The sequence below is a fragment of the Sinocyclocheilus grahami genome, unplaced genomic scaffold (assembly GCF_001515645.1).
Source record: "Sinocyclocheilus grahami isolate Dianchi unplaced genomic scaffold, SAMN03320097.WGS_v1.1 scaffold8.1, whole genome shotgun sequence".
NCBI classification, from domain to species: domain Eukaryota; kingdom Metazoa; phylum Chordata; class Actinopteri; order Cypriniformes; family Cyprinidae; genus Sinocyclocheilus; species Sinocyclocheilus grahami.
Window position 1 is genome coordinate 786,412 of NW_015505187.1, and position 18,618 is coordinate 805,029.

The 18,618-nt window shown below is 36.1% G+C and overlaps 2 protein-coding genes across 2 annotated transcripts in view; one reads left to right on the top strand and one right to left on the bottom strand.

The window, feature by feature from the left end:
• On the top strand, positions 1 to 16,969 carry gnptab (N-acetylglucosamine-1-phosphate transferase subunits alpha and beta). The gene is made up of 12 exons (XM_016278879.1): positions 1 to 142; positions 798 to 921; positions 1,059 to 1,268; positions 1,848 to 2,890; positions 3,677 to 3,876; positions 4,041 to 4,260; positions 4,875 to 4,988; positions 5,167 to 5,252; positions 5,350 to 5,448; positions 5,531 to 5,698; positions 12,286 to 12,376; positions 15,889 to 16,969. Exons 1-12 carry the CDS (start codon positions 86 to 88, stop codon positions 15,958 to 15,960), a joined length of 2,484 nt encoding a protein of 827 aa, XP_016134365.1. The 5' UTR covers positions 1 to 85; the 3' UTR covers positions 15,961 to 16,969.
• The window catches only part of chpt1 (choline phosphotransferase 1), a 12,500-nt gene continuing 10,680 nt past the window's right edge, over positions 16,799 to 18,618 (bottom strand). The window contains exon 8 of the mRNA XM_016278851.1: positions 16,799 to 18,585. Coding sequence (XP_016134337.1) covers positions 18,469 to 18,585 — 117 coding nt within the window. The 3' untranslated portion in view covers positions 16,799 to 18,468. The remainder of the gene's footprint in view (positions 18,586 to 18,618) is intronic.

Here is an 18,618-nt window from a genome sequence, read left to right on the forward strand (position 1 = left end):
TTCATTCAGTTCTCCTGCCATAGAGACTCACATTCACCGAATCCCAGGACTCTCTCAAAAGTTCATCTACCTCAATGATGATGTCATGTTTGGCAAGGATGTATGGCCTGATGACTTCTACAGCCACTCTAAAGGTCAAAAGGTCAGAAAGACTGCCTATCTGTCTCTGTAAGAAAGACTGTTTATTTGAACAGCATGTCTAACAGTTTATGCACATCTGAAGTAAAATGTACATTTAAAAGGGACATTTTGCATACATACAAAAGATCTATGAATGCATACTCTGCTGTTAAAAATATTTGGGTTGTTGTAAAGAAATGATTACTGTTATTCAAAAGAAATGCATTGAATTGATCAAAAGGGGCAGTAAAGACCCTTTACGTTGTTAAAGAAAAATATAATGTATGTTCTTTTGAACTTTTTATTCATAAAAGGGAAAATCCTGAAACAAATGTATCATGGATTTCACAAAAAGCAGCACAACTGTTTTAAACATTAATAATAATTAGAAATGTTTCTTGAGAAGCAAGTGATCTTATTAGAATGATTTCAGAAGGGTTATGTGATACTAAAGAGTATGGGTCACCATACTTGGCCACATGTCACGTCACTTTTTTAAAGAAAAATATAATGTATGTTCTTTTGAACTGGACTAATGCTGCTGAAAATTCAGCTTTGCATCACAGGAATAAATTATATTTAAAAATATTATTAAAGTAGAGACCAGTTTTGGTTTTGTAGTATTGGTCAACTCATTTGGCCTTGATAATCACCTGAGATGTTTTCTCTGTTCACAGGTGTATCTCACCTGGCCTGTACCAAACTGTGCTGAGGGCTGCCCAGGCTCCTGGATCAAAGACGGCTACTGTGACAAGGCCTGTAACAACTCTGCATGTGATTGGGATGGAGGAGACTGTCAAGGTACTTTGACACCGTCATTTCACCCCAGAATTAAAATTCTGTCATTATTCACTCACCCTCAGGTTTAATTGAACCAATTGCATGTTTCTGATCCCATCTTTATATCTGTTTCATAATTTCTTGATTTGTCCTTGCAGGCACTGCAGGCAGCAGTCGTTTTGGAGGAGTGGGCGGTGCTGTGATTGGAGGTGGGCAGCCTTGGCAGTTCGGCGGTGGTGGTCTCGGAGGATTGGGGGGCGTGTCCTTCTGTAACCAAGGCTGTGCTAACTCTTGGTTGGCTGATAAATTCTGTGACCAGGCGTGCAACGTTCTTGCATGTGGGTTCGATGTCGGTGACTGCGGACAAGGTGAGTTTTGACCAGTTGTTCTCAACAGTTTTGACCTAAAGTCCCTCCACTCTCTAACACAACAGGCCCACACACATATATATATATATAATATGAACAGAACTATCAAAGGCGTAGAATTTAGTAACTTTCAGAATAAACGTTGGTCCAATTAATTTTTTATTATTAAAAAAGTGATGTGCAGTGCCATTAAGAAGACTCCCCACTTTAGTTGACATGAAATTGCTGTCAAACAAATGTAATGGGCTGTTTTGTTCCCACCAATGTCAAAATCAAAGCCACACCCCTGATCAGAACAAATTTAACTAAATTAAAAGAATAAAAGACTGATGCGGTGTTTACACACTTTGTACGAGGCTGGACATATGACCCTACATATCTTTTTCATTAAAATGAATAGCATTGGACAGGTTCACTGTGTATTTTTGAACTGTTCTGGATATGTGGCAGACTTCATTTGCGAGCCTTTAATGTTGAACTCAATGTTTCCTGGCCCCCTGGTTGACAACCACTTGAGTGTTTCTTAAGTCTAGTTGGAATTGATTGAACTCATTTTCTGTTTGTTTGTGCATTTATAAGATAACTTCGACCAATTGCACCGTGTCGTCCTTCGGAGGAACCAAACGCTTTACACCCTGCCTCAGGGAGAGCTCCGACCGTGTTTTAGCTTCTCAGGCCTGGCTAACCGCGTGTCCGAGGCACAGGTCGCTGATAACCCAGCGCTCCGTCACACTTCTGTCGCCAACAAATGGAAGACCATCCACCTGCTGCTGCTGCCCAGACACAATGCCACTCAGATCCACTACAACATCACCTTTCAGAGTGCCAATAACCACGACTTCACCATGACTTTCACTGTAGCCGTGGATACCAGAGAGCTCCCCAAATCAAACGTATCCGATCCGGTGCAGGAGAAAGACGAGGAGCCCAAACTGACCGTGGTGACCCCAGAACCGGTAGTCATGTTTGAAAAGGTTCCCAAAGAAAAACAAGGCCCAAGAGTTAGAGAGAAAGCCCATGGCGGTGTAGAGATTGTACAGGTGCCTGCGTTAAATGAATCTCTTTTGCCTGAGGAAGTGAAGCTTGAGTTACAGAAGCTGAACGAGAAGCTAATATTAGGTGACATTACTATTAAAGGCTTTAATTTGACCAAAGCAGTGCTGCTGGGGCCGTACAAAGACAAAGCTAAGCTTTTACTAAACAATAAAGACTCTGAAAAACAAGACCAGGACATACAAGCAAAACACTCGAATGAAGACCCGAAGCCTCCTGTAATCAGTCAACATCAGGATGAAAGAGCAGTGAGGGTGAAACGAGCAAATGAAGATGAGGAAAGAAACAAAAACTCTGAATTGGAACCAGGTGTTGCTCTGTCTCTTGTCCCAGTTCAGATTGATGGTGTTACACCGAAGGCTCAATCAAGATTGTTTGGCATAGAGAAGCCCCTCGCATCTAAGCTTCTCAGCACCCTGATGGGGAACATGTCTAAAGAGAGAGATTCAGAAAATGAAGCCCACCTCCGCGGGCGGCCAGTGGGTCGTAAACTCCAGTATTACACCTCCAGCTTGGACCGGGGTTTCCTTCCATGGGAGAAGAGGAAGTTCTTTCAGGATCTGCTGGAGGTGAGACATGGTTCTACAACTTTTTTTTTAACCGAAGGCCTCCCATACATATACACACATACAGTGGGTATAAAAGTCTACACAACCTTGTAAAAATGTCAGCTTTTGAGATGTAAAATTTTTTTTTAAAGTAATTTACCACCTTTAATGTAATATTTTAGCCAAAACATGAATGCTGTTTAATTTAAAACTGGGAATGTTGATAGAGGTAAAAAAAAATAAAAATCTGAAGTGGCAAGATCCATATGTTCTTTAAAAAAAGCAAAACAACTTATTTAGGGGAAAATACATTTTAAGTCAGTTAAACTTAATATTATACATTAATAAAATATATTATTCTTAAAACTAGATATTGAAGAGAAAAATAGTTTAATCTAATTTTGTTGTTTTCCATTTGAATTATGTTAAAGTTAATATTTATATTTATAAAGTTAATATTTCTATTAAATATAAATATTATTAATATAAATGTTAATATTAGTAGATAGATAGATAGGTAATTATATATATATATATATATTTTTTTTTGTTATATAAATGGATCAGACAAATAAATAATAAATAAATAAATATTGTTATTATTATAATTATTTATTAATATCATCCTGCAGTGCCATTGGAAGTTTTCTGTGGCCCCCTTGTGGGTTTTGGCCTCCTATTTGAGAACCACTGTTCTAGAGTAAACAAAAAGCCAATTGGTTCTTGTAACTGAAGCCACATTGAGTATTGCAATCTCTCCTGATCAGTGTATGTGTATCTTTGTATGTGTCTTTTTTTGCATCACAGGAAGAGGAGCGTCTACAGAGTGAACTGCAGTATGCAGCTGACGGGTCGGCCACTGGACGCAGGTTGCGGGACACTTTTGCTGATTCACTCCGCTATGTCAACAGACTCTTGAATGCTCAATTCGGCTTCACTTCCCGCAAAGTGCCCGCCCACATGCCTCACATGATTGACAGACTCATCATGCAGGAACTACAGGACACGTAAGAGTCCCAACACATACACACAGACTTATGTATCAATTTAATGTTAGTCTATGGATACAAAATTTTGGCCACCGAAATTCAGATGTCTTCAAAAGTTCCTTGAGTATGAAAGTCAATTAATATATCCTTTTTTTTTTTGTCTTGATATCTTGCTCCTTCAGCTTCCCTCAGGAGTTTGATAAGACCTCGTCCCACCGTGTGCGTCACTCAGAGGACATGCAGTTTGCATTTTCTTATTTCTACTTCTTGATGAGTGCGGTGCAGCAGCTCAATATATCTGAAGTGTTTGACGAAATTGACACGGACCACTCTGGCGTGCTCTCTGATCGTGAGATTCGCACGTTGGCCACACGTGTCCATGAACTCCCCTTAAGCCTTCAGGTACACACCACTCTTCTGCCACAGCATGGAGAAAATGACAAGATTTTTACATTAGAAAAAAATATTTAATTTAAAATGTAGTGCTTTAATATAGTCTAGTTATTTTTTTAAATGTAAATTTAATTTTAAATGTTGTCTATTTTATTTAAATGTAGTTTATTTTAATTTGAAATTCAGTATAATTTAAAATGTAGTTACATTTAATTTTATATAGTTAATATATTTTTTATTTCAAATGTAGTTGTTTAATGTAATATGTAGTCTAATTTGTTTGAATTTAATACGTGTTTTAGTTTAATTTGAAATAGTCAAATATATTTTAATTTAATGTAGTCTAATTTGTTATTAAATTTGTCTAGTTTATTTCCTTTTAAAATGTTATTTAAATACATTTATATCATTACATTTATATGAAATATATATAAAAAAAATAAATAAATAAAAATTAAACACTTAACAATAAAGCAGGAAAATATGTACAAAACAGAACTTCAGGAAGGGGTTTTGTAAAAGTGAACACAAGGCATATATAGCTCTTTTTTTTGTCACCACATGATTGTCTGTCTTACCCATGTGTTGAGGAAAGGCACGTCTGTTTATTTGACTCTAAACAGGATTTGACCAGTCTGGAGCAGATGCTTATAAACTGCTCAAAGGCTCTTCCATCCAACCTCACGCAACTCCATACTGTCAGCCCCACCCAGGAGGCCTATTACGACCCCAGCATGGTGAGAGCCACTGTATACACACGTATACAAGTCAAATATTAGACTATAAAATCTCACAAAACATCTGTTAAGTGATCAACACCTTGTTAGGCTGTAGGCTATAAAATTGTCATGGTTGGCAGAGTCTTGTATTATCAGCTTATTTATTTATAAAATCCCTGTTTTGATGTTCCTGCAGCCGCCCGTAACAAAAGGTTTAGTAATCCACTGCAAACCCATCACAGAGAGGATCCACAAAGCCTTCAAGGACCAGAATAAATACAAGTAAGATTTTCATTACCTTCCCACAAACACTTCAGCTGGAGCTCTTCAGCATCTCTTACGGGACCGGGTTAGTTATGCAGGCTCTTGTTCTTTTCAGATTTGAAATCATGGGCGAGGAAGAGATCGCTTTTAAGATGATCCGGACCAATGTCTCCCATGTGGTGGGGCAGCTCGATGACATCAGGAAGAACCCTAGGTTCGTTCAGGGGCTTTCATTCCTGTTTTTTGCGCACTTTGGGAAGCCTAATCTTACTTTAAGCCCCTTTTTTGGCCTACAGGAAGTTTATCTGCCTGAATGACAATATTGACCACAGCCATAAGGACGCCAACACAGTCAAAGCTGTACTAAGGGACTTCTATGAGTCAATGTTCCCGTTGCCCTCTCAGTTTGAGCTGCCCAGGGAATACAGAAACCGTTTCCTCCACATGACAGAGCTACAGGAGTGGTAAGAATTTAGTCACAAACAATCATTCATTGCATGTTTGTGTAGAAGACAGAAACTTACTTAAGAATTTAACTAAGACGAGTCAAACAGGTCTGTGTACATGCCTCAGGTTTCATTACTGAATCTGAAGCATGAACAGAACAGATCAGGACAGAAAGAGCTTTAATAGTTGAACAGAAATAGCTTTAATAGTTGAATATGAAACTGTAATGGACCGAATCGACATGAAAAATAAAGAACAAAAGTGTTTGAATAAAGGCATAGCAGCCATTAAACCTAAATAAAGAAGTTTATTATGCTTGATGGTAGTGTAAAGAGAAAAAATATCTGTCCACATAAAACACTGACTTAAAAACTGAACTGCAGCCAAAGAATCATTATTAAATCTCCCTCATGTTGTTCCAAACCTGCATGACTTCCAGTGGAACAAAAAAGGATATGCTTTAAACAGTGTTGTTATTGTTATTAAAAACATGTTCATTCATTGAAATAAAACTGAAATAAAATAAATCTTATTTGAAGAACTTAAACTCAATGAAAATCAGAAATGTAATTTTGTAAAAGGGCCCCCTTGTGGGTTTTGGCCTCCTATTTGAGAACCACTGTTCTAGAGTAAACAAAAAGCCAATTGGTTCTTGTAACTGAAGCCACATTGAGTATTGCAATCTCTCCTGATCAGTGTATGTGTATCTTTGTATGTGTCTTTTTTTGCATCACAGGAAGAGGAGCGTCTACAGAGTGAACTGCAGTATGCAGCTGACGGGTCGGCCACTGGACGCAGGTTGCGGGACACTTTTGCTGATTCACTCCGCTATGTCAACAGACTCTTGAATGCTCAATTCGGCTTCACTTCCCGCAAAGTGCCCGCCCACATGCCTCACATGATTGACAGACTCATCATGCAGGAACTACAGGACACGTAAGAGTCCCAACACATACACACAGACTTATGTATCAATTTAATGTTAGTCTATGGATACAAAATTTTGGCCACCGAAATTCAGATGTCTTCAAAAGTTCCTTGAGTATGAAAGTCAATTTATGCTTGATGGTAGTGTAAAGAGAAAAAATATCTGTCCACATAAAACACTGACTTAAAAACTGAACTGCAGCCAAAGAATCATTATTAAATCTCCCTCATGTTGTTCCAAACCTGCATGACTTCCAGTGGAACAAAAAAGGATATGCTTTAAACAGTGTTGTTATTGTTATTAAAAACATGTTCATTCATTGAAATAAAACTGAAATAAAATAAATCTTATTTGAAGAACTTAAACTCAATGAAAATCAGAAATGTAATTTTGTAAAAGTACTTTTTGTGTGCAAAGAAAACAAAAATAACGACTTTATTCAACAATTTGTCATTTTGGAGAGTATTTTGGAGAGTATCACATACGTAAACGAAGTATGCTGTTCTGTATCAGCAGCACTGTACGCGGATACGCTGTTTACGTTGTTTGCGTATATGATACTCTCCAAAATGGCGCTATAGGGTGATGAGGAGGAGACCAATTGTTGAATAAAGTCGTTATTTTTGTTTTCTTTGTGCACAAAAAGTATTCTCGTAGCTTCGTAAAATTACGGTTGAACCCCTGATGTAACATGGATTATTTTAACGATCTCCTAGCTACGTTTCTGAGCCTTGATCGTGTTAGGATCCTTGCTGTCTATGGGAGGGTCAGAGAGCTGTCAGATTCCATCAAAAATATCTTAATTTGTGTTCCGAAGATGAACGGAGGTCTTACAGGTTTGGAACGACATGAGGGTGAGTAATTAATGAGAGAATTTTCATTTTTGGGTGAACTATCCCCTTAAAATAAAGCGGAAACTGAAAATATACAAATAAAAACTATTTCAGAGAAATAAATGATACTATAATAGTGTATAAATACAGCCATAAGGACGCCAACACAGTCAAAGCTGTACTAAGGGACTTCTATGAGTCAATGTTCCCGTTGCCCTCTCAGTTTGAGCTGCCCAGGGAATACAGAAACCGTTTCCTCCACATGACAGAGCTACAGGAGTGGTAAGAATTTAGTCACAAACAATCATTCATTGCATGTTTGTGTAGAAGACAGAAACTTACTTAAGAATTTAACTAAGACGAGTCAAACAGGTCTGTGTACATGCCTCAGGTTTCATTACTGAATCTGAAGCATGAACAGAACAGATCAGGACAGAAAGAGCTTTAATAGTTGAACAGAAATAGCTTTAATAGTTGAATATGAAACTGTAATGGACCGAATCGACATGAAAAATAAAGAACAAAAGTGTTTGAATAAAGGCATAGCAGCCATTAAACCTAAATAAAGAAGTTTATTATGCTTGATGGTAGTGTAAAGAGAAAAAATATCTGTCCACATAAAACACTGACTTAAAAACTGAACTGCAGCCAAAGAATCATTATTAAATCTCCCTCATGTTGTTCCAAACCTGCATGACTTCCAGTGGAACAAAAAAGGATATGCTTTAAACAGTGTTGTTATTGTTATTAAAAACATGTTCATTCATTGAAATAAAACTGAAATAAAATAAATCTTATTTGAAGAACTTAAACTCAATGAAAATCAGAAATGTAATTTTGTAAAAGTACTTTTTGTGTGCAAAGAAAACAAAAATAACGACTTTATTCAACAATTTGTCATTTTGGAGAGTATTTTGGAGAGTATCACATACGTAAACGAAGTATGCTGTTCTGTATCAGCAGCACTGTACGCGGATACGCTGTTTACGTTGTTTGCGTATATGATACTCTCCCAAATGGCGCTATAGGGTGATGAGGAGGAGACCAATTGTTGAATAAAGTCGTTATTTTTGTTTTCTTTGTGCACAAAAAGTATTCTCGTAGCTTCGTAAAATTACGGTTGAACCCCTGATGTAACATGGATTATTTTAACGATCTCCTAGCTACGTTTCTGAGCCTTGATCGTGTTAGGATCCTTGCTGTCTATGGGAGGGTCAGAGAGCTGTCAGATTCCATCAAAAATATCTTAATTTGTGTTCCGAAGATGAACGGAGGTCTTACAGGTTTGGAACGACATGAGGGTGAGTAATTAATGAGAGAATTTTCATTTTTGGGTGAACTATCCCCTTAAAATAAAGCGGAAACTGAAAATATACAAATAAAAACTATTTCAGAGAAATAAATGATACTATAATAGTGTATAAATAAAACTAACATTCTTCAAAAACAGTATTTTATTGTACAGTTAATGGGTACTAGAACTTTCAAGCCTCAAAAATGTATTGATTAAAATAAAATGATTTAAAAAATTTTAATTGCACACATATGTACACAAAATGCACACAACAAGCTTATGAAGCCTCAATGAGGATGCAAAAATGCCATAAAAGGAGTCCAAATGATTTACGCACTATAATTCTGATGTCATGTAATAGCTTTGTGTAAAGAACAAACTAAATTTTCAGTCTTTAAACCTTTTTAAGTCTCACTTATTGCATGAAAAAGCAGCCGGCACATTGTTCAAAATATCTCCTTTTGTGTTTCATGGAAGAAAGCCATATGGGTTTGGAACAACATGAGGGCGAGCGAATTGAATCACCGATTGATTCATCCATCATTTTGAGTAAACTTTAAGCTTTCAAACAGCAGTGTTTACACCTGATGAGATTTATAACATGTCTCCAAAACTTTTCAGATCATTAGTCCCTGAATATAATGGTTTATTGGTGTAGAGATATATTTGGTTTTGTTGTAATGAGTTTCACAAGTCTGTTTACATTTAGCTGTGTGAAGTTGTGTGTGATTTATAGCCTGTTTCTGTTGCTTTACTCTTGTGAATACTGGTAAACGTTCCTTCCTGTCATCGCTGTGTGAAGTTGGGTGATAGCTGTCGACACCGTCTGGAATTCTGGGAATGGGGAGGTGGTTGAAGAAGGGTTTATGTATCTGTCGCTCCTTTGGAGGGTTACAGGCTGGAAATTATGACAAGTGCATTTGCCATTCATGCTCAACCAGCCAGAGCGGCTCTCTGTTACACCCAGATGCCCCATAAAGCCCCATCAGAGGCGTGTGACCTGAGGGCCAGGGTGTTATTTTTGGGCACTGCCAGGCTCGAGCAGCCCCATAGGATGATTTTAAAAGCTGTGTATGTGCAGATTGGTTCTGTCAGACACAAACACGCCGGTGACAAAAGGGTAACGGACTTGTGTTCCTCACAGATGATGATGTCACCTTGTCACCCTCTCACCTCCGACGGCCTGCTGCGTGACATCAGAACTTGAGTCACTGGGAACTGTCAGTCACAGTCTTGATAAATATACGGTTTTGAATCTGGCAAGAGTTAAGACAGCATCACCATTCCTGCCCATGTATACTGACAGCAGTGAATGAGCTCACTGTTACAATGCGGCCATGTTTTTAATGATCTATTTATTTATTTATATTTTCCTTTTTAACAAAATTGTTTAGTAATATTTAATAACTTAAGTCATATAACGTATCACTGCAGAGCTGCCTGTCAAGGTCAGTAAACGTACTTAAGTACTAGATCATTTAATATGAAATTAGGTCATTTGATAGTGATATTTATGAATTAAAATTTGTTTACAAAAGTTTTACCTTCAAAATAGATTTTAGAATCGAAAATAGATTTTAGAATTTAAATCAAATAGATTTACCTTGGAAAAAATATTATTATATATTAATATATTATTATCATTATTATAAGAAAATGATATTTTTGAACAATGATTGAGGTCTGTACACTATTAAAGGTGCTACTTTTTATTTAATAGTTGACTTTTTGCCATTAGTTAAAATTTTCTGAAATCGTGTTTGTTTTGATTTTGAATATCTCTAAAATATATTTCTTATTTAAGATTATTTTATATTAATACTTTTATTCAGCAGTGCTGCATAAAATTGATCATAAAAAGATTACAAAAGTTTAGGCAACTAACAGTAGTTTTACAAATACTGGTAAACGTTCCTTCCTGTCATCGCTGTGTGAAGTTGGGTGATAGCTGTCGACACCGTCTGGAATTCTGGGAATGGGGAGGTGGTTGAAGAAGGGTTTATGTATCTGTCGCTCCTTTGGAGGGTTACAGGCTGGAAATTATGACAAGTGCATTTGCCATTCATGCTCAACCAGCCAGAGCGGCTCTCTGTTACACCCAGATGCCCCATAAAGCCCCATCAGAGGCATGTGACCTGAGGGCCAGGGTGTTATTTTTGGGCACTGCCAGGCTCGAGCAGCCCCATAGGCTGATTTTAAAAGCTGTGTATGTGCAGATTGGCTCTGTCAGACACAAACACGCCGGTGACAAAAGGGTAACGGACTGTGTTCCTCACAGATGATGATGTCACCTTGTCACCCTCTCACCTCCGACGGCCTGCTGCGTGACATCAGAACTTGAGTCACTGGGAACTGTCACTCACAGTCTTGATAAATATACGGTTTTGAATCTGGCAAGAGTTAAGACAGCATCACCATTCCTGCCCATGTATACTGACAGCAGTGAATGAGCTCACTGTTACAATGCGGCCATGTTTTTAATGATCTATTTATTTATTTATATTTTCCTTTTGAACAAAATTGTTTAGTAATATTTAATAACTTAAGTCATATAACGTATCACTGCAGAGCTGCCTGTCAAGGTCAGTAAACGTACTTAAGTACTAGATCATTTAATATGAAATCAGGTCATTTGATAGTGATATTTATGAATTAAAATTTGTTTACAAAAGTTTTACCTTCAAAATAGATTTTAGAATCGAAAATAGATTTTAGAATTTAAATAAAATAGATTTACCTTGGAAAAAATATTATTATATATTAATATATTATTATCATTATTATAAGAAAATTATATTTTTGAACAATGATTGAGGTCTGTACACTATTAAAGGTGCTACTTTTTATTTAATAGTTGACTTTTTGCCATTAGTTAAAATTTTCTGAAATCGTGTTTGTTTTGATTTTGAATATCTCTCAAATATATTTCTTATTTAAGATTATTTTATATTAATACTTTTATTCAGCAGTGCTGCATAAAATTGATCATAAAAAGATTACAAAAGATTTCTTAAAAAAAAAAAAGTTTAGGCAACTAACAGTAGTTTTACAAAAAAATATTAAGTGACAACTATTTTCAACATTGATGCTAATAATAAGAAATGTTTCTTAAAATGTTTCTCACAATATTAATGGTTTTACTGTCATTTTTAACAAATAACCGCAGCCTTGGTGAGCATAAAAGACTTAAAAATAAAGCCTTTGCCCCCAAACTTTTGCACAGTAGTGTATTATTTTTTAGTATACATTATATATATTATATATTATACATTGACTCTTGTATTTCTAAAAGGCTTTGCAATTTCCTTCACTTTTGGAGTTTCACAGCAATAAATTCTATTCCTGGAGATCTATTCAAAACTTTTCTGTTCACTTCAGAACAGCAGAAAAACAAAAGGACAACCATTCAAAAATTGTTGTGTACTCTGATGAAATACATATTTTAGCTACAGTGCTATCAATGTATAATGATGCTTGTTGGATCCAGATTGTGTAGTTATAGCATCTAGCATGTAACAGGCTAACCAGAGTTAATCTTCTGTTTCACAGGCGAATATACAGGGACAAGCTGAAGTTCTGGACCCACTGTGTGCTGGTGACGTTAGTCGTCTTCACTGTCATATCGTTCTTTGCTGAGCAGGTCAGTTCGGTTCAGCTTACATGTTCATTGTCCACTATCTCTTGTTCTTCATTTCACTTTGTCTCTCACACACACACTGAGTTCAGTGGAGTCTGGCTAGTCTCATTACCTTTAGCAATTAATATATCAACTTTTACCCAGCAACCCTCTGTGTTCTTTTAAGGAAATGGTAAAGGCAAAAATATCATCCTGATGATTGATCAGCCAGGCAGCTTGCAGCAAATAGTCACACTATTAATTGTGGGGTCAGGTTTCTGTCTTTTGGAGAGGTTAATGGTCACAATGACCTTTTAAAAGACCAGTGTGTCTTCATCTGTCCTTAGTGACAGAACAGTAATGTGAACACTCACCAGAAGTACAAATATGGAGATGAAACATTATCAGCGGGTGCTTCCTCTGTTGCCGTACATGCATGTAGAGGCATGTCATGTTTGGCTGCGTCCTCATCTCTGACAGACTAGCACATTAACTGGCTTAATTACAATCTTCAGAACAGATTTACAGCCTCCTCATTAACTCATTTAGCCACATCCTGTTTCTCTTAATGGAGTTCCTGCTTGTATGCAGCACTAATTTTTAATCTCTAATCTCTTTTTTTAATGTATTGTTATTAGTTAGGGGTTCTGAATGGCCACTTGAAATGCAATGAAACCAATCATTAATGTATTAATTAAAAAATATTTTTGTTATATATTATAAATGGTTTATATTTATTATATAATTATATATGTATTATCACTAATCAATCTGATTGAATAAAAAAATAAATAGACATATTCAAAACTATCTCATTAATGTTTAAAAACGGTTCAATGTAATGATACATAAATTGAGGGAAAAAAGCAACATTTATGTATCATTTTTATGAGCATTTTACACACAGATTTTTCCATAATTTTAAATTGGGCTAAGAAAAATAAAAGTTTTAAGTTCACCAACCACTTCAACTTTAATCCACTTTATAAATGATTTGGTCAATGATTTATTAATGTGCTATTGTATCGTTGCATTTAACTATCATTTTAAACATTATTTAAATGGATATTAATATGTCAGTTTGAATTTCTATTCACAATTTTTTTTTCTATTCAGTTAACTGTATTTTCAAACATTTTAGCTACATTCTTATTAATGAATTAAAATACATGTTTAATTTTTTAAACCATTAAATATGGTTATATATTTTTTTAAAACATTTATAAAGTTGAAAAGTACTTTTTTTTAAATGAATAATAAAATACTTTTTTTATTTTTATTTTTAAATAGCACTTCTCCATACGGGGTGGGGAAAAAATCAGTTCACTGATGCATGTTTCTTTGTCAAACTTTTCTGAATCAATTATCAAAAGAAAACAGATATGTAGTGAATTTATAAAGATGAATTAGAATCACATAGTTACTCTGTGAATCTAAACTGGATACTGTTTAATTTCAGAATTAAGGTCTCTGCACACCGAGTCCGAATTTTTAGTCCAAAATTTTCACACGCTGAAAAATAAATACGACCTCACGTTGTCAATCACGTTTACACACTGCCTCCAAAACTTCATCAAGCATTTTGATAGGAAAGGATGACGAATACGAAAAAAACAGAAAAACGCATACGAAAATTTCGAACTCCGTGTCATTCCCTGTTTTGATCATATGTTGATCTTGTTTGTTATACTGTTTGTGTATCACGTGTCTTTCACAGGCGAATATACAGGGACAAGCTGAAGTTCTGGACCCACTGTGTGCTGGTGACGTTAGTCGTCTTCACTGTCATATCGTTCTTTGCTGAGCAGGTCAGTTCGGTTCAGCTTACATGTTCATTGTCCACTATCTCTTGTTCTTCATTTCACTTTGTCTCTCACACACACACTGAGTTCAGTGGAGTCTGGCTAGTCTCATTACCTTTAGCAATTAATATATCAACTTTTACCCAGCAACCCTCTGTGTTCTTTTAAGGAAATGGTAAAGGCAAAAATATCATCCTGATGATTGATCAGCCAGGCAGCTTGCAGCAAATAGTCACACTATTAATTGTGGGGTCAGGTTTCTGTCTTTTGGAGAGGTTAATGGTCACAATGACCTTTTAAAAGACCAGTGTGTCTTCATCTGTCCTTAGTGACAGAAGTACAAATATGGAGATGAAACATTATCAGCGGGTGCTTCCTCTGTTGCCGTACATGCATGTAGAGGCATGTCATGTTTGGCTGCGTCCTCATCTCTGACAGACTAGCACATTAACTGGCTTAATTACAATCTTCAGAACAGATTTACAGCCTCCTCATTAACTCATTTAGCCACATCCTGTTTCTCTTAATGGAGTTCCTGCTTGTATGCAGCACTAATTTTTCTCTTTTTTTAATGTATTGTTATTAGTTAGGGGTTCTGAATGGCCACTTGAAATGCAATGAAACCAATCATTAATGTATTAATTAAAAAATATTTTTGTTATATATTATAAATGGTTTATATTTATTATATAATTATATATGTATTATCACTAATCAATCTGATTGAATAAAAAAATAAATAGACATATTCAAAACTATCTCATTAATGTTTAAAAACGGTTCAATGTAATGATACATAAATTGAGGGAAAAAAGCAACATTTATGTATCATTTTTATGAGCATTTTACACACAGATTTTTCCATAATTTTAAATTGGGCTAAGAAAAATAAAAGTTTTAAGTTCACCAACCACTTCAACTTTAATCCACTTTATAAATGATTTGGTCAATGATTTATTAATGTGCTATTGTATCGTTGCATTTAACTATCATTTTAAACATTATTTAAATGGATATTAATATGTCAGTTTGAATTTCTATTCACAATTTTTTTTTCTATTCAGTTAACTGTATTTTCAAACATTTTAGCTACATTCTTATTAATGAATTAAAATACATGTTTAATTTTTTAAACCATTAAATATGGTTATATATTTTTTTAAAACATTTATAAAGTTGAAAAGTACTTTTTTTTAAATGAATAATAAAATACTTTTTTTATTTTTATTTTTAAATAGCACTTCTCCATACGGGGTGGGGAAAAAATCAGTTCACTGATGCATGTTTCTTTGTCAAACTTTTCTGAATCAATTATCAAAAGAAAACAGATATGTAGTGAATTTATAAAGATGAATTAGAATCACATAGTTACTCTGTGAATCTAAACTGGATACTGTTTAATTTCAGAATTAAGGTCTCTGCACACCGAGTCCGAATTTTTAGTCCAAAATTTTCACACGCTGAAAAATAAATACGACCTCACGTTGTCAATCACGTTTACACACTGCCTCCAAAACTTCATCAAGCATTTTGATAGGAAAGGATGACGAATACGAAAAAAACGGAAAAACGCATACGAAAATTTCGAACTCCGTGTCATTCCCTGTTTTGATCATATGTTGATCTTGTTTGTTATATTGTTTGTGTATCACGTGTCTGTCACAAGTTGCCCAGCAGCATTCATAACAGGTTTGGTTGACACTCCTTCCTCTTCCTTTTCTTTCTGTCCCTCAGCTGATCATATTGAAACGGTGGCTTTTCCTCAGACGCAGGGTCAGCAAGGATGCGACCCCCGAGCGGGTGTGAGGTTATTCCTCTCTCAGAGGTTGTGTTGTGAGAATATAAAGTACCATAGCTGTACTTCTGTTAATGCCGTCAGATAAAATTGCCCATTTGGAGGTGACTGGGTGAAGTTGATGAAGAAACTTCGAAGTGCAGGCCTCCTCCACAAAGGGGCATTAGTGAGACACACTGCAGCCCTCAAGGCAAGTGACTTTCTCTCAGCCTGCGATCACACTCCAGGTTGCGTATTGAATGTGAACTGAACTCAATGGCCCAAATTGAGTGTGTTGCCATATTACCTTACATGTTTAAATTGTATTAATTAGAATTTTAATTTATAAGGGAATGTCAAGGGTAAGGGTTGTTGTTGTCCTTGCAGTGCCTTTCTTTTCCACATGAATGAAAGTAGTGGATTCTAATGCGCGGCTGGAACTCTTGGCCTTGCGTTTGGCTTTTTTGCATTTGTCTTGATCTGTCACTCTTGCTTATTCCAAAGTGGCACAAAATCTCCAGGAGCATATTTAAAACCGAATAGCAATCCTGATACTTGTAAATTTGGGCAAGGATCATAAAAATGAGCCATTTCCTTCTCTTTCTCTTTTTAACTGCATGTCATTTTTGCTTGAAGTCCTTCACGTGATTGTCTCTTAGTGGGACATTAAATACTGACTTTGTCTGAAATTCAGATGCCACCGCCTGTGGCCCTGGTGTGTATTAATTAACTCCTCACCTTCACTTGTCTTTTAAAGGGAATCGTTTTTTGGCTTGCTCAAACGTTGCAACTACTGACCCCAAACCTTTGCATAATGCTGTTCTGGGATGAATTTCCCTGTTTACTTTTATTTATTATGTTAGAAAAGACATCATTGTAATGTACAAGCATATCTTTGTTTTATTTTGGAAATGTATGTTGCTAAAATTCTGTCAAAATACACTTCTTTTAGGTCTTTAAATTACACTGACAATTTACCACTTTTGTGTCAATTGTAAATTCAACCATGTGCCTAATTTGATAATGAAATAAGAACATAATCTGAACGCCGAAGTGTAATGAAACAGCCAAATATGTTAATTAAAAATCTTTCATGACTGCATTGATATGCCTTGTTGTTTTGAAATGTCATTGACTGAGTTCATATTTATTGGTCAAGCAAATGTAGCTGTTCCTGTTTGCTGTTATGCGTCATTGATTCTTGCTTCCAGAAGGAGGAAATGTAGCTAATATAGTATGAAAAGAAGACCCCAAAACACGTAAGAAATGGACATTAGATGGTGCTCTATTCAAATCACACAAAATGTATTGTTTTTATTAGCCCTTTGGGAGGAGATGATTCTAAGCAGGCAGAGAGTGCATCATAAAACAGGCACAGATCAACACCCCCCAAAATCCCTCAAAACAGAGCTAAAGGCAATGCCCAATAACTCTGTTTGTGCTCAGTTGAAGCTCTAGGAAGTGAAACATACAACCAGGAAGTCTGAGCAAACTGGGATTGGGTGACTAGGGAGGGGGTGGAGAGATGAGTCTGTTTTTAGCACACAATCCTTGACAATTAAGTTCTTTCAATTATTATTTTTGTTTTAAACAGGCTTGACTTAATTTCACACTAAATTGAGTCAGATTATTAAAATAAATACACTGTAATCACTGGACAATCACAAAAGGTTTACGTAAAGCTACAATGGCTGTTTGGGCAGTTTTCTTTTCTGGAGCTTATTCTCTTCTATAAAGTGTCACATCATCTACTAATAGCTGCTTTTTTATCAACATTAAAAATTCTGAACGGTATAAAAGGTTCTGTGGTGTAAACTATTTTTGGCAGTTTGGCGACTATATCAGGCCGAGAAATATGTTTGTAATACTTGCTTTTGTTGTATGTATCAAGATCAGACATATAAAAATGGGCCTAAATGAAATAATAGATATTACGATGTAGAAAATGGACTTGGATGCCCAAACTGCAGTTGTAGCTTCCCTTTTTTGTTAAAAATTGACAAACATGATCAACCCCCCAAAAAACAAAGTACATATCTACTGTGATAAATACGGTTGTGAAACAAACATGTTCCCTCTGTTATTTTTTGATTCTTTTGCTCATCTCTATCTTTGACCAAATTGAGGAAATGATTCTATGCAAATGTTTTTGGCCGATTCAAATTCAGCATTTGATTTCCCACCAATTTTCCTTCTTTATCCTTTGAAAAAATAATAACAAGTATTTCTAATGTGTTCCTGCACAGAATGAACTATTTCAAGGCAAGGGGCGCCCTCTGGCCCCCAAGGCCACATTTTGTACATTGTCTAAACTCTTTCTTTTCATCCAGTGATATATTCTAGTGTACAGTAGTGTGGTTAGAAAACAATACGAGCTGGTCTGGTCAAACCTGGCAAAACATTCAGTTCTGTTAGTCTGTGATGGTCACATTGTCAAGGCCGTTGCGGTTTTGGTTGGTGGGGCTCTCTTGCTCTAGTTTGAGAAGCGGGACAATGTCTTCATCCTTAGATCCCGCTTCCTCCTTCCGCCGGGCAAATTGTCAGTCTCTATGTGCGTGGCCCTGTGGGGTGATACTGAAAACCCGGATTCGCAGGTGGGAGGCGATTTGCAGGCACAGGCCTGTGCAGTAACGCAGCAGATCCACCAGGGACAGCACCTAAACATGGGGTTGGAGCAGAGACAGACTTGT